Source organism: Impatiens glandulifera, chromosome 5, assembly GCF_907164915.1.
Source record: "Impatiens glandulifera chromosome 5, dImpGla2.1, whole genome shotgun sequence".
NCBI lineage: Eukaryota > Viridiplantae > Streptophyta > Magnoliopsida > Ericales > Balsaminaceae > Impatiens > Impatiens glandulifera.
In genome coordinates, this window is record NC_061866.1 from 53,337,388 (window position 1) to 53,352,656 (window position 15,269).

The 15,269-nt window shown below is 39.2% G+C and overlaps 1 protein-coding gene and 1 pseudogene across 1 annotated transcript; one reads left to right on the forward strand and one right to left on the reverse strand.

Annotated features, from left to right (window-relative positions):
• Positions 1 to 5,019: 5,019 nt before the first annotated feature.
• On the forward strand, positions 5,020 to 6,472 carry LOC124939715 (centromere/kinetochore protein zw10 homolog). Its single transcript, XM_047480160.1, has 5 exons — positions 5,020 to 5,202; positions 5,674 to 5,802; positions 5,891 to 5,968; positions 6,036 to 6,194; positions 6,272 to 6,472. The coding sequence occupies exons 1-5, from the start codon at positions 5,020 to 5,022 to the stop codon at positions 6,470 to 6,472; spliced, it is 750 nt and encodes a 249-aa protein (XP_047336116.1).
• Positions 6,473 to 7,258: 786 nt separating this feature from the next.
• Positions 7,259 to 9,786, reverse strand: LOC124939716 (annotated as a pseudogene).
• Between the last annotated feature and the right edge of the window lie 5,483 nt (positions 9,787 to 15,269).

The following is a 15,269-nucleotide window of genomic DNA, read 5'->3' on the forward strand; positions in this document are numbered from 1 at the left end:
CTCTCGGTCCCTGCTTCAGCCAGGCTACCTTCTCTCGGTCCCTGCTTCCGCCATGTACACTTTTCCGCACCTATGCCAAGGCCCCCACACGCGTGCCTTGGTATCTCCGGTCTAGTGCCCGAGCTCCACACTTGGCTCTTTTCTGGGCACCTCCTCTCGGTCCTGGCCTCCACTCAAGTTAGCCAGGCCGAGAGTCAGCAACTAGGGTTGTGACAGCTGGGAAGGCGTAAACGATAAGCATTGGGGTTGATCTTCTCCACAATCTCAACATGACCAATCTTCTTAGCAGCAAGCTTGCTATATTCATGAGCTGGAAAACGATCCTTAGTCAGAATAGCCCACACAAAGTCACCAACTTCAAAATCAACAGCACGCCTTCTCGAATCAGCCTTCTCCTTGTACTTGGCAGTAGCAGCAACCAAACGGTCATGAGTGGTCTGATGAACCTGAGCCAACTGACCAACAAAATCCGCAGCAGTGGAATGAGGACGCACCTTGCTGGGCAGCGCTAACAAATCAAGAGGAGCACGCGGAGACAGCCCGTAAATCACATGGAAAGGACTGAAACTAGTGGAGCGATTAACAGCATGATTGTGAGCAAACTCGGCCTGAGGCAGCTTCAGATCCCAAGCCTTAGGATGATCCCCAACTAAACTGCGCAGAAGGTTCCCCAAAGACCTATTAACAACTTCAGTTTGGCCATCAGTTTGCGGGTGATAGGCACTGCTAAAATTCAGCTGAGTATTAACCAAACGCCAAAGACTCCTCCAAAAGTGACTCACAAAGCGAGTGTCCCGATCAGAAACTATGGAGGCAGGAAGTCCATGAAGGCGATACACATCCCTGAAATAAAGCTGTGCAACAGCCACAGCATCAGAGGTTTTCTTGCAGGGAATGAAATGAACCATCTTCGAGAATCGGTCAACCACCACAAAAATCGAATCAGAACCACGCTGGGTACGTGGCAGCCCAAGGACAAAATCCATACTGACATCAGACCATGGTTGAGTGGGAATAGGCAGAGGCAAGTATAACCCGGCATTAGTCGAAGCGCCCTTAGCCAACTGACAAACACGACAGCGAGCAACAAAACGCCCCACCTCTTTGCGCATCGAAGGCCAGAAATAAGAAGCTGCAAGAAGCTGGAAGGTACGATCACGCCCAACATGCCCTTCTTTGTGGAGTTCCTGAATCATCCTCAAACGCAGGCTGCAATCTGGAATGCACAGCTGCACACCGCGGAAAAGGAACCCATCCTCCAAGACAAAGTCCCTCGAATCCCCCTGTTGGATGCGAATGAGGACCTGAGAAAAGAAAGGATCATCACGATAGAGGTCCACAAACGAATCAAAGCCGGGTACATGGACACGCATCTCCGCCAACAGCCCATGACGACGACTCAAAGCATCAGCCACGCGATTAGACACACCAGCCTTGTGTTTAATCACAAAAGTAAACTGCTGTAAATAAGAGACCCACGAAGCATGACGATGAGAAATCTTGTCCTGACCACCAAGATGCTTGAGGGAATCATGATCCGTATATAAGACAAACTCCCGCTGAAATAAATAATGACGTCAGTGTTTGACTGCCTGGACAATAGCATAGAACTCAATATCATAGGTACTGAAATGAAGTTTAGCGCTAGACAGTTTCTCACTAAAATAAGCAACAGGACGCCCAGATTGGCTAAGTACAGCCCCAATACCCAATTTCGAAGCATCACAATGTAGTTCAAATGGCTGGGAAAAATCAGGAAGAACCAAAATAGGGGCTGAAGTGAGTCGGTGCTTGATCTCAACAAAGGTAGCCTCGGCATCATCCGTCCAGAAGAACTTAACCCCCTTCATACAATCAGTGATAGGAGCCGTAACACTGCTGAAGTGAGGAATAAAACGCCGATAGAAGGAAGCCAAACCATGAAAACTACGAACTTCAGTGATCGAAGAGGGGCGGGGCCACTGATTGACAGCCAGTACCTTACTCGGGTCCACTTTCAGGCCCTCCCGAGACACCACATAACCGAGGAACTGGGTAGAATCAGTAAGAAATGTGCACTTCGAGGAAGCAGCATAGAACTTGTCACGCCGGAGAACAGATAACACCTCACGAAGATGGGAGAGGTGTGCTACCTCGCTGTCACTGTAAATCAAGATGTCGTCGAAGTAAACGACTACAAACTTCCCAATGAAAGGGCGAAGAGCCTGGTTCATCACACGCATAAAGGTGCTAGGAGCATTCGACAGACCAAACGGCATAACCAGCCACTCATATAAGCCCTCACGAGTCTTAAAGGCAGTCTTCCACTCATCACCCATGCGAATACGAATCTGATGGTATCCACTCTTGAGATCCAGTTTGCTAAACACAGAAGCACCACCCAACTGATCCAACAAGTCATCCAACCGGGGAATAGGAAACCGATAACGCACTGTAATCTTGTTGATAGCACGACTATCAATGCACATACGCCAAGACCCATCCTTTTTTGGGGTAAGAAGGGCCGGGACAGCACAGGGACTAAGGCTCTCTCGAATGTGTCCCTTAGCCAGCAAGTCCTCCACCTGTCTACGCAACTCTTCATGTTCTTTGGGACTCATGCGGTAATGAGGACGGTTGGGTATGGCAGCACCTGGAACCAAGTCAATGTGATGCTGGATATCACGCAAAGGAGGCAAGGCACAAGGCAGATTCTCAGGAAAAACATCTGCAAACTCCTGTAACAGCGGCTGCACTAGAATAGGCACCTCAGAACTAGCACCACAGGTAATCAGCGAACAAAATAGAGCAAACACCATGCCCGATTCGACCATGGCGGTCTGAAAAGGACCCCGAGACAACAAGGTGGTAGGGGGGGACGCATGATGAGTGGGGGCAGCACCCTTCTTGGGCTGATTTGGCATCAACACAATCTTGGTACCATGAAATAAGAACGTGTAGGTATTAGCACGCCCATCATGTATAACAGAATGATCAAACTGCCAAGGGCGACCAAGTAAAAGGTGACAAGCATCCATAGGAACCACATCACAATATACAGCATCACGATAATGGGAACCAATGGAAAAATTAACAAGTACGCGCTTGGAAACTGTAACATCCGTACCTTGACTCAGCCAGGACAGACGATAAGGCTTGGGGTGAGGTTCAGTGGACAAACCCAGCTTCGAAACTGCAACCTCAGAAATCACATTCTCACAACTCCCAGCATCAATGATGAAGGTGCAAACTTTGCCACCGATGGTACAAGTGGAATGGAACAGATTATTGCGTAACCACTCGTTGTCAGGAGCACGAGGGGTTAAACATGATCGACGAATCACCAAAAGGGGGCCAACATCACCAGAAACATACTCCTCCGCTGCCTCATCATCATAAACATCATACACTGGGGTTGAATCTGAAGGAAGAGCAGAGTCAGGATCATCCACCTCAGTAAAAAGACCACGATTGGTGGACTTTGGGTTGCGACACTCTGCTTGGCGATGGCCAACTTCACCACAATTGAAACAACGCAAGCCACCGGGACGTCCCTGCGAGGGGGCTGTAGTGCTGCGAGGGGGGGCTGGGGTGGGATGGGCCGGCTGGGAAGAAGAACCAATGCCACTAGTGGGGACAACCTGTTTTCCAAAGCTACCCGAACCGCGCCTGGCTAGCTGTTTCTCAGCCTGTGAAGCACGCTGATGTGCCTCAGAAACAGTCAAGGGATCAAACATATTCAAAATATCCTGCAACTGGAGGCGAAGGCCACCAATATAGCGAGAAACCAACTGGAGAGGGGACTCAGACAGGTCAACACGAGCCACAAAGGTGTAAAACTCAGTGGAATAGTCATCCACGGAACGAGAACCCTGACGAAGATTCTGGAACCGCTGGTACAGGTTACGTTCGTAATTATATGGTAGAAACGCAGCCCTAATATGCTTCCTGAATTTGTCCCAATTCGTGAGCTTTGCCTTACCATGACGAACACGTGTCTGTTTCAACTGCTGCCACCATGCTTGTGCACGACCATGTAAGCGAATCGTAACAAGGGGTACACGACGATCTGCAGGAACTTCCTTGAAATCCAGAATCTCTTCAACCTGAGAAAGCCAATCAATAAACTCTTCCGGTGGTAGACTACCATCGAACTTAGGGATGTCCACCCTGAAAGCCTGCTCCCAGCGATGATTGGGGCGTTCAGGGGATCGATTCCGAAGACCACCGAGAGGGTTTTCATCTGTCATCGTAACATCATCTTCAGGGTGGTGCATGTGCATAGATGCATCCATCCGTTGCGTCAACCATTCAACCTGCCGCCTCAAATCGTCGTTATCACGGCGAAACTCAGCGTTTTCACGTCGCAACTCAGCAAGGTCACCATCATCAGCACCAGGGGTAGGGTTGTGCGGCTGTCTTCGGGGCGGCATACCTCAGGGTCGACTGGAAACTGATACCAACTGATGCAGCGTGCGTGGCTAGGATGAACCTTTATCAAGATTCGTTGATTCTTACGAATACCGAAAGTTGATAGATATTGAGGAAACCTCGTTTTCTGATTAATAATCTTCCCCTAACAAAGTGTTTTAAGATTCTTTAAATACTCAAACCCTAGCTTGCAAAAGAAATAAACAACTTTTAATAAATTGAAAAAAACACCCGAAACTAATAAAAATGCGATTTTGAGCCCCTAAACGTCGTCAGATGGCCTTAAACCATCATACCTCATGGCAAAACCATGACTTCTTCACAGCACCACGTTTCCGCCCGAAAAACACTAGGCAATCGTCGAAATCTGACACTTGCGAGATATTTTCGGATGCTGCAACTTTCGCATAAACGCCTCTTCGACTCGCACCGCATCATGCAATGAGTTAGAACCTTTTTAAATAATATTAATTTATTCTTTCATTATCCCTATCAAGGTTAGAGTGTGACCATTTCAAGAGAATCATATTACTTTTGCTGGCCTACTTGAATAGTGAACAATTGTTTTCCCTAAAAGTTATATTTGATTCTGTCTCTGGTCTGAAAGTTATGAAATTCGAGGAAGTTTGTAAAAGTAACCATATTTTGAGTTTGTCTGTTATATGTGATGGTAATCTCATCTTTGGGCTTGTGAAGCCAGAGAGGCAGCTTGATGGAATTAACCAGGTCGCTGTACTCATTCACAATGATTGTATCTATCTCTGCCAAGAGGTTCTTGGCCTTGCATTTGAGGTATGATCTGCAAATTTGATTAGCTTATTGACTATGACAGATTCTCGGAGCTTGTTTGATGTAAGTTGATTTGGAAAAAAAATCATGTTTGATGAAAAAGTAGATTATTCGGGTTAAAATATAAGTGACTAAAATATCATTTGTATATAATATTTAAAATGTTATAAAAAAATAGTAAGGGTCATTTATTTGGTATCTTGAATGAAGATTTAAATGATGATGGCATTGATGAAGGGAAAAGGGTTATTTGGGTTAACCCTTCATCAAATAGGCCTTAGGTTCCAGGCATCTATTTATGTCAAGCCTTTGGATATAGGTGAACTTGAAAAGACAGAAACGATGAACATAACCCGACCCTTAAGTGGATAAAATGAAGATTTAACCCCTGAAATTACAAATTAATCCTCTTTCTTGTGTATCTTTGGGGTCTCATGTTTATTCAGCTTATATTCTTGAACATCATTATTTCAGTACCGTCCAGATTTCCCAAGCTCCATTAAGGAAATTGCTGTGTTTGTTGATTTGGCTCCAAGATTCCAGCTAATGGCAGAAAAGATATTAAAAAGGCAAATTCATGTTGTCATTGATAACTTGAATGAGGTATTTTATCAGATATTTGATCAAAATCTTCCTTGCTCAAAGCTAATTTTTCTTAACGTGTATTCTTTTTTGCATATTGTGATTTTAGGCCATCGATGGTGCAGATGGCTTCCAGAATACTCATCAAGCGAAGCAATATGAATCTGCAACATTTAGCATAGAACGGGTAAAACTTGCCTTTATTTTTTTTGTGTGTGTTTTCATGGACTTAACATTTCGCTGGTTTTTATCAGGTTGTTTTTACTTTAGAGAAGTTATGCATGATCTGGGGTTCTCTTATGCTACCTTTGACTTACAAGAGGAGTATGTGTCTAGTTTTGGAGGCAGTTTTCTCTAGGATAGTAAAGGACATACTGCTATTAGATGACATTGCTGCTGAGGAAACATTGCAGGTAAATTATATCCATAATGATGTTAGATGGAAATCTAAGTTTTTAATATTGGTCATTTTTAATGTTTTATTTTTCTGCTTCAAAGACTGATTCAGCTAATGATGGAGAACCTATCTTCTTTGTTGGTGTCCCTGGATTCTATCGATGAAAGAAGGAAGTTACAAGAAGGGCGTACACATACACCTTCAATTGATGCTAAAATACCTTCTCTTAAGAAAATTCAGAAACTAGCAGGTAAGCCTGAAACATTTTCTCACTTCTTGCCGAATCTCTTCTGATTGTTGTCTCTCAATTAGCAGAGGTGGAAGAGTTCATCAGAGCTATATTTGCTGATTCACCTTCGAGGAAAGAATGTTTATGGAGAATACAAAATAGCAGCTTATAGAGATATGTTTTTGCACAAATAATTTCCCTGTACATCCAATCAGTCTTACTATATCGCACAAAAAATCTCGGTTTTTTTTACTCATGAATAGCAACACCACAGATAGAAAATTTGTCAAGTTCCATTGTTTTACGAAAGGCTTTTGTACAATATTTTATTGCCCCCTAATTTACCATTTTTGTTGTTGAGGAGTAACACCTTTTGAAGTTAGAAAAAATTCTATTAAACTCAGCTAATGCACTTCTTTTCACCACTTTTCCTACTCTAATGGTTTGGTTTGTTCACCTAAATGTCCATTCAAGCTGTTGTCGTTTCCGTTTTATCTAGATGGCCAATAAAAAAGATTGGTTCAAAATCTCAAATGCTCGTACCATTTATTAATGTTGTGATGTTATTATGGTAAACAGTACTCTCGTTTTGACCTTCAAGTCAAGTGTTTGAATTTAAGCGAATTGGTCGAATTTTGCAGTTCGGTTGATCAGACTAGTTAAGTTGTAGATACCCATCACCGTGTGAAACCAACGTCACTATTGCATTATCCGAGTGAGTTGAAAGATATTTTTTTTATCAATGTTCCTGCTTCAGCAATAAAGTCGAGGGATTTAACTCAAACAACGTTAGAACTCTTCTGGGTGTTTATGAATTACAGACTAGTCTCCGAATAGGCTCATGATATTTAATTTCACTTCAAAGACAAAAGTCCTTATGTAAGGGGGAAAGGAAGGCTTACAGGGCCAGACAATTCTATGACTTCAACAGGACCACTATTTGCTTCCAGTTGCATTAGAGCAAATCCTTCAATTGCTAAGGCAGTTCTTGCTCCTTCATAAAGTGATGGACTACCCTTGTCGGCACCAAACAATAAGATTGATGGGAATCCTTGCACATTGAACCTGCTCATCAGTGACTGGTAAAAAACACCTTATTTAGTTAGTTAGTTAGATGAGAATATGTCTGCAATTGGATATCAAAATCAAAGTATTACCTTCTCTGCATCACAGTCCACATGACCCAGCTTCACCTTTCCTTTCAAGTTCTTAGCAGCCTTCTTCCACTCAGGTGCAAGGCTCTTGCAGTGACCACACCTTCAAAAGCATCATCAAATTCTTTAATGATAATTTATCTATCTTTAGTTTAGTTTTTAGCATATCAGCAATGCTCTACTATTGCATTCACGCCTAAATGATAGTTACCAGGGAGCAAAGAACTCCACAATCCAGAGTTCTTTACTTTTAAGCACCAGTTCATCAAAGTTGCAAGAATTCATATCCACTGATGCACTAGGCTCTGATTTTTTTTTTTGATTCTCCTGAAGCTTTTCCGTTCAAACGTTCCTTTACAAGTGCTTTTACCTATATTAGAGTACATAGTCATTAGCAATTAATTATACACTATAAATGCTGTTTCTCTATGTTCATAAGAGAAAAGGCTATTTTATACATACAAATGTTGTCAAGAGAAACAATTCCAACCTGTTTTAATGCAAATTCTGCAATGAGTTTTGCTTCCCTGTCTCCCTGGTAATCTACCGGAGGTTTCCCAGGAACAAAAACCTTTATTGTTGGAAATCCTTTAATTCCATATTCCTACCCCAAGTTAAAAGGATAATTTATCAGAGCAGCATATAAAATGACAATAATCTATAAGAGATGAATAGGGACCTGAGCAAGACTTTGATGAGCATCAGTATCAACTGCTGCAATAGTGGCAACCCCTTTCAAGACCTTAGCAGCCTTTTCCCATTTAGGTGTCAAAGATTGGCAGTGACCACACCATGGAGCAAAAAATTCAACCAGAACAATTCCATCTGAATTTAGAACCTGACAACACACATACAAGAACAAGTCTATTCGACAGATCTCTAATCTATTTCATTAAGAAGAATGCAATCCTTAGGAACTCTATGGTCTTTGCAACATAATTAAGGAGAGTAGAAGATCAAAAGAGTCCACAGGACGAGTCTTACACTAATGAAATGCCAGAAGAGACCACTCCGTCTGGATTCTTCGCTAGAGGCTCGTATACTGTTAAGTCAAAGGTAGTTTCGATTATAAAACAATCTACTCTATGTTTCATGTTAATGATTGTTCTTTTTTTTTTTTTTCAGTTTTTTGATGATGATAACAAGTGTTACTTGGAGATTGACTATACATTTGACATCAAGAAGGATTGGGCATCACGTTAAGTTGATTTAGGCTCTCTAATCATCAAAATATTTCTTGTTACTCAATTCATTTCTATTCTAGAAATTCAGTGGAGGCAATGAGTTAGAACCTTTTTAGATAATATTAATTTCTTCTTTCTTTGTCTGTTAATGTCTCCCATGTTTTGATGTGAACTGACTCAGCAACGCAACAGCTTAATGTTATTCTTATATTGATCTATTTACACAGAGGTTGTCATCTAACAGCAGATCAGATTTCTTTGGAAACAGTTTTTGAAAGTAAGACCCATCAAATAATCCTACAAACATCTTAGATCTTGGACTAACTTGAGAAGAATCTTTAATCTAGAACAACAAAATTATATCTTTGCAATTGAGTTAATCAAAATAGAAACATAGTTGATCTCTCTGTTTGTTAAAAACAACATTAATCAGAATGAAGCAAAGCTTGATGATGACTATACTATACTACTCCCTGGTTCTTCAAGAACTCCAAGCCTTTTGATTCCTCTTCTCTGATGATGACTATGCTATACTACTCCCCAAAAGCCTTTTGATTCCTCTTCGTTGATGAAGCTGAAGATTTCAGAAAGACCCATTTCACCTTGAAAGATATTTACTAATTGGGGAATATCTTTCTCAAACTTTGAGATGAACCTTTTTCTAAACATCTTTTTACCGGTTTGCAATATAGACGAGATTGGAACTTGTTTGTTCAACAATCCCCTAATCATCAGAACTTTGACAATTGAGCACCTTGGAATTACCCTTCTATCCAGACTGTAGTGAAGAACAGTAGGAACAGATGCAATATCAGACGGCTTCACTCCCATTTTGTTAACAAGATAATCCATCTTACTGCATATGTTTTCCTCGGATAATATCATACAAAAAGGATGTTTTTTCAAAGCTGTTTCAAGGTCATCTCTAGACCATCCACACTTGACATAAGTTTGACCTTTAAGTTCCCTCGTACGAATGCTCAGTTTAGTAAAAATAACTAAGGCGTCGCAAAAGGATAAATTCTTGGAATCGAATCCCATCCGAACAACCTCATCCACTTTTTCCTTAAACTGAATTGGGTTCTGGAGAAGGATTCAAATATGAACAGTAATTAAGTGTGTCAACCGGGTTTCAGGGACATGAAGTTCTCTCAGGAGTGGAATATTGGTGGCTAAATTTCTCACACCGTTTTGTCTTTGTTGTTTGTCCTGTTGGAATTAAATGGTTTAATTAATAAATTAAAGTTTAATAATTGGGATAATTACCCACTAATTAGTAATAACTACTCATTTGGAATAACTACCCACTAACTAGTAACTATCCATTAAGGTCTCTTTGATGAAAAGAGAGGGATTATAAATATAGTGTTAAGGTCCCTAAGGCCATTATCTCATCTAAGAAAAACACCATCGATAAGAGATAAATCGGTTTTAGAAGATCGAAACTTTAAAGTATCAAGAAGAATGGCTGGAGGTAAGTTTAAATTATTTTTCCGCATTAAATCTAAATAAAAGAGTTATTAGATCATTAAGTATATAAATTCTACATTTGGTATCAGAGCCTTAAAAACTTCTGCCTTCTTTGTTAATGAAACTTATTTATAATATTTCTGCACTAATTCAAGAAAGTTTCGTTCATTTAATTATTATGGTTGATTCACGTTATTTATAATTTGAGTATATTTTATAAATGTTATTGTGAATTAAAATGTCAAATGATTCGATTGATTTAGCTAATTAAAGAATAACCACAGCATCTTTAGTTAGGCTGAAAAATAATTGTTTGGAATCATATTAACATTATTGTAATTAATTTCATTAATATAATAGATTTTATCCCACAGGAATTTCTATTATTTGTATGTGATTAATTGGGATGAAATATCATGTTATATATTTTTTTAATTACCCGCAGGAGTTAAGAAAATGAATGATTTGATAGTTTTATCATAAGGTTATGAATGTATCTGACTGAATTGAATCTTTAGCCCACAGGCAAGTTTTATGTCATTAGATATATTTTAATTTAAGCATGATTTACATTGGTAAACATGATTTTGTTTATTTGCCTCAACTTATTTTAAACATGTATAATTAAATTTTACAGTTATGATACCTGGTACTGTTACTGATATCAAGTGTGAGATTCCCGAACTTGTGGGTGATAATTATAAGATCTGGAAAGAAAGGATTTTGCTTCATTTGGGATGTTTAGACATTGATGATGCTATAAGGAAAGATGAGCCAATCATTGATGATGAGAGTACTACGGATGATTTACTTCTTCATGAACGATGGGATCGATCTAATCGTCTCAGTATGATGTTTATAAAGACTAAAATATCTGAGAGTATTCGTGGCTCAATTGAAGAGCATAAAAATGTCAAAGCATTACTGAAAGGAGTTGATGAACAGTTTGCAACTTCTGATAAAGCTCTTGCCAGTACTCTTATAATCAAGTTCACAACCACGAGGCTCACTACTATGAGGGGTGTGCGTGAGCATATCATGAAGCTACGGGACATTGCGGCTCAACTAAAAAGACTTGAGGTTGATATGTCAGAGTCTTTCCTGGTGCACTACATACTAGCGACCCTTCCATCTGCGTACGGAGCCTTTAAAGTCTCCTACAACACACATAAGGAGAAATGGTCAATTAATGAACTTATGACCATGTGTGTTCAGGAAGAGAATAGGTTGTCAATGGATTTGGGTGAGAGTGCATTTACAGTTACACATGGAAAAGACCAGAAATCTCATAAGCCAAAAGGGAAAGGAAAATTATCGGCAACCGGAGGGATTAAGAAAGACCCAAAGGATATAAGGTGTTTCTTTTGTAATAAGAGAGGACACGTTAAAAAGGATTGCCTAAAGTATCCGATATGGCTTGAGAAGAAAGGTAATTTAATCTCTTTTGTCTGTTATGAATCTAATATGGTTGATATTAATTATAACACATGGTGGATTGATTCTGGTTCTACAATCCATGTTTCTAATACCTTACAGGGTATGCGAAACCTAAGGAAGCCAACACCAAATGAAGAACGCATCTATTCCGGAAATGGGATGCAATCACGTGTGGAGGCTGTTGGGACATGTTATTTAATTTTAAGTAGTGGTTTTAATTTGTGTTTAGAAAAGACCTTTTATGTTCCTAACTTTACTAGGAATTTAATTTCTATTTCAAAGCTTGTACCTTTGGGATACTCTTTCAACTTTTATGGAATGTCGTTTGCTTTATTCTATAAATCTAGTAATGTTGGAAATGGTACACTGTTGAATGGTCTTTTTTCTATTAATTTACAAAATGACGCTGCTTATAATACTTTACATGATCAATCTGGTGTAAAACGTTGTGTTATAAATGAAGATTCCTCTACTTTATGGCACCGTAGATTGGGACACATTTCTATTGATAGAATTAAAAGATTAGTAAAAGATGGAGTACTTAATACTTTAGATTTTACTGATTTTAATACATGTGTGGACTGCATTAAGGGAAAGCAGACCAATAAATCCAAGAAAGGTGCTACAAGGAGTACAACCATTTTAGAAATTATCCATTCAGATATTTGTTGTCCTGATATGGATATGGTTAGTCCGAAATACTTCATCTCTTTCATTGATGATTACTCACGATATATGTATATCTACTTTCTTCATTCTAAAGATGAAGTTTTAGACGCCTTTAAAGTATTCAAGGCGGAAGTAGAAAAACAATGCGATAAGCAAATTAAGATTGTGAGAACAGACAGAGGTGGAGAATATTATGGTAGATACACTGAGAAGGGACAAGTGGCTGGTCCATTTGCTAAGTTTCTTCAAGAACATGGTATTGTGCCCCAATATACTATGCCTGGTTCTCCGGACCAAAATGGGGTTGCAGAAAGAAGAAACCGGACTTTGATAGACATGGTACGGAGTATGATGAGTAACTCCAATTTTCCAAAGTCATTATGGATTGATGCTCTAAAAACGGCTGTGTATATATTAAACCGAGTTCCAACCAAGGCTGTCCCAAAAACACCATTTGAATTATGGAAAGGTTGGAAACCGAGTTTGCAACATATACGCGTTTGGGGATGTCCGTGTGAAGTAAGAGTTTATAATCCGAAAGAAAAGAAACTAGACCCAAGGACTATTAGTGGATATTTTATTGGATATGCCGAAAGATCTAAGGGTTATAGATTCTATTGTCCTACTCACAGCACTAGAATTGTGGAATCGAGAAATGCAAAATTTCTTGAGAATGACTTGATTAGTGGGAGCGACCGATCCTGGAACACCGTTCCAGATAAAGATCATTATGATGTGCAACCATCATGCCCAAGTGATAGATTGATTGTTGTTAACAATAACCCTCCAGTACAATCGGTTATTGTAAGAACAATTACTGAAAATCCACAAGTTGTTGAAAATGAACCAGTAGATCAAATTTCTCAAGAGTTACCTGAGAGAGTTATGCAACCAGTTGATCAACAAGTTTTACAAAATAATGTTGATCCAACATTAAGAAGATCTACTAGAATAAAGAGATCAACAATATCTGATGATTATATTGTGTATCTACAAGAATCGGATTTTAATGTCGGAGCCGAAAATGATCCTGAAACATTTTCACAAGCTATAAGTTGTGCAGAATCAAAATTCTGGCATGACGCCATGAAGGATGAGATGGATTCTATGACTGTCAATGAAGTCTGGGATCTTGTCGCGTTGCCTGATGGTGTAAAAGCCATTGGATGTAGATGGGTCTTCAAAACAAAGAAAGACTCAATGGGCAACATTGAAAGATATAAAGCAAGACTTGTTGCTAAGGGATTCACTCAAAGGGAAGGAATTGACTACAAGGATACATTTTCTCCTGTATCAAAGAAAGATTCACTTCGCATAATCATGGCATTAGTTGCATATTTTGATTTAGAATTGCAATAAATGGATGTGAAAACGGCTTTTCTCAATGGAGAACTAGAGGAAGAGGTATACATGAAACAACCTGAAGGATTTTCCTCTAGTAATGGTGAGCATTTAGTATGCAAGCTTAAGAAATCCATATACGGATTGAAACAAGCTTCCCGTCAATGGTATTTGAAATTCCATGATGTTGTCTCTTCGTTTGGTTTTGTAGAGAATGTTATGGATCATTGTATATACCAAAAGGTCAGTGGGAGCAAGTTTTGTTTCCTTGTTCTATATGTGGATGATATTCTACTTGCTGCAAATGACAAGGGTTTGTTATATGAGGTGAAACAATTTCTCTCTAAGAACTTTGATATGAAGGATATGGGTGATGCGTCTTATGTCATTGGCATTAAGATACATAGAGACAGAAAAAGAAGAGTTTTGGGTCTGTCTCAAGAAACCTATATCAATAAGCTTTTAGAAAGATTTCGGATGAAAGATTGTTCACCAAGTATAGCTCCCGTTGTTAAGGGTGATAAATTTTGTTTGAACCAATCCCCAAGGAATGATCTCGAAAGAGAACAAATGAAAAACATTCCATATGCTTCTGCTGTTGGAAGCCTGATGTATGCTCAAGTTTGTACAAGACCTGACATTGCATTTATTGTTGGGGTATTGGGAAGATATCAAAGTAATCCAGGTTTAGACCACTGGAAAGCTGCAAAGAAAGTGATGAGATACCTTCAAGGAACGAAGGATTACATGCTTACATTTAGACGGACTGATACTCTAGAAGTGGTAGGCTACTCCGATGCAGATTTTGCTGGATGTATTGATTCACGAAAATCAACATCTGGTTATGTTTTTATGCTTGCTGGTGGAGCTGTATCTTGGAGGAGTGCAAAGCAGAGATTGATTGCAACCTCCACTATGGAAGCCGAATTTGTATCGTGTTTTGAGGCTACTTCGCATGGTGTATGGATGAAGAGTTTTATTGATGGGCTTAGAATTATGGATTCTATCTCTAGGCCATTGCAATTGTTTTGTGACAACTCAGCTGCAATCTTTATGGCTAAGAATAATAAGAGTGGTAGTCGAAGTAAACACATCGACATTGAATACTTAGCCATTAGAGAACGTGTTAAGGAAAAGAAAGTGGTCATTGAACACATTAGCACTAAGTTGATGATTGCTGATCCTTTGACTAAAGGCATGCCACCAAAGAATTTCAAGGATCATGTAGAACGAATGGGACTTAGTTCTGTTTTATGATTTTATTTATTGTAACAACAATGTTTTAAGTGAAACTCTAATAAGTAATGATTTCTCATATTTGATTTACGTTATGCGCATATTGATCGTTTTTGAGAAATAATAAAGTTCGGACCTAGAATAAAAATATGGTTTATTCATTGAGTTTTATGGGTTGTTATTGAGAAATGTGATGCATTGTGATACATAGAAGATGATTCTCAATTTTAGAGGATTTATCTCTATGATTCATGTATCAAATTTATTGTGATATGATTTTATTTATTAAAAATGTTGGAATTAAATGGTTTAATTAATAAATTAAAGTTTAATAATTTAGATAACTACCCACTAATTAGTAATAACTACCC

What these genes read in the sequence shown, in the direction of transcription:
- LOC124939715 (XM_047480160.1), top strand. Translation starts at nt 5,020, where the DNA reads ATGAAATTCGAGGAAGTTTGTAAAAGTAACCATATTTTGAGTTTGTCT. An exon ending in TTCTTGGCCTTGCATTTGAG is followed by an intron (nt 5,203 to 5,673) that starts GTATGATCTGCA and finishes TCATTATTTCAG; the next exon opens with TACCGTCCAGATTTCCCAAG. An exon ending in CTGCTGAGGAAACATTGCAG is followed by an intron (nt 6,195 to 6,271) that starts GTAAATTATATC and finishes TTTATTTTTCTG; the next exon opens with CTTCAAAGACTGATTCAGCT.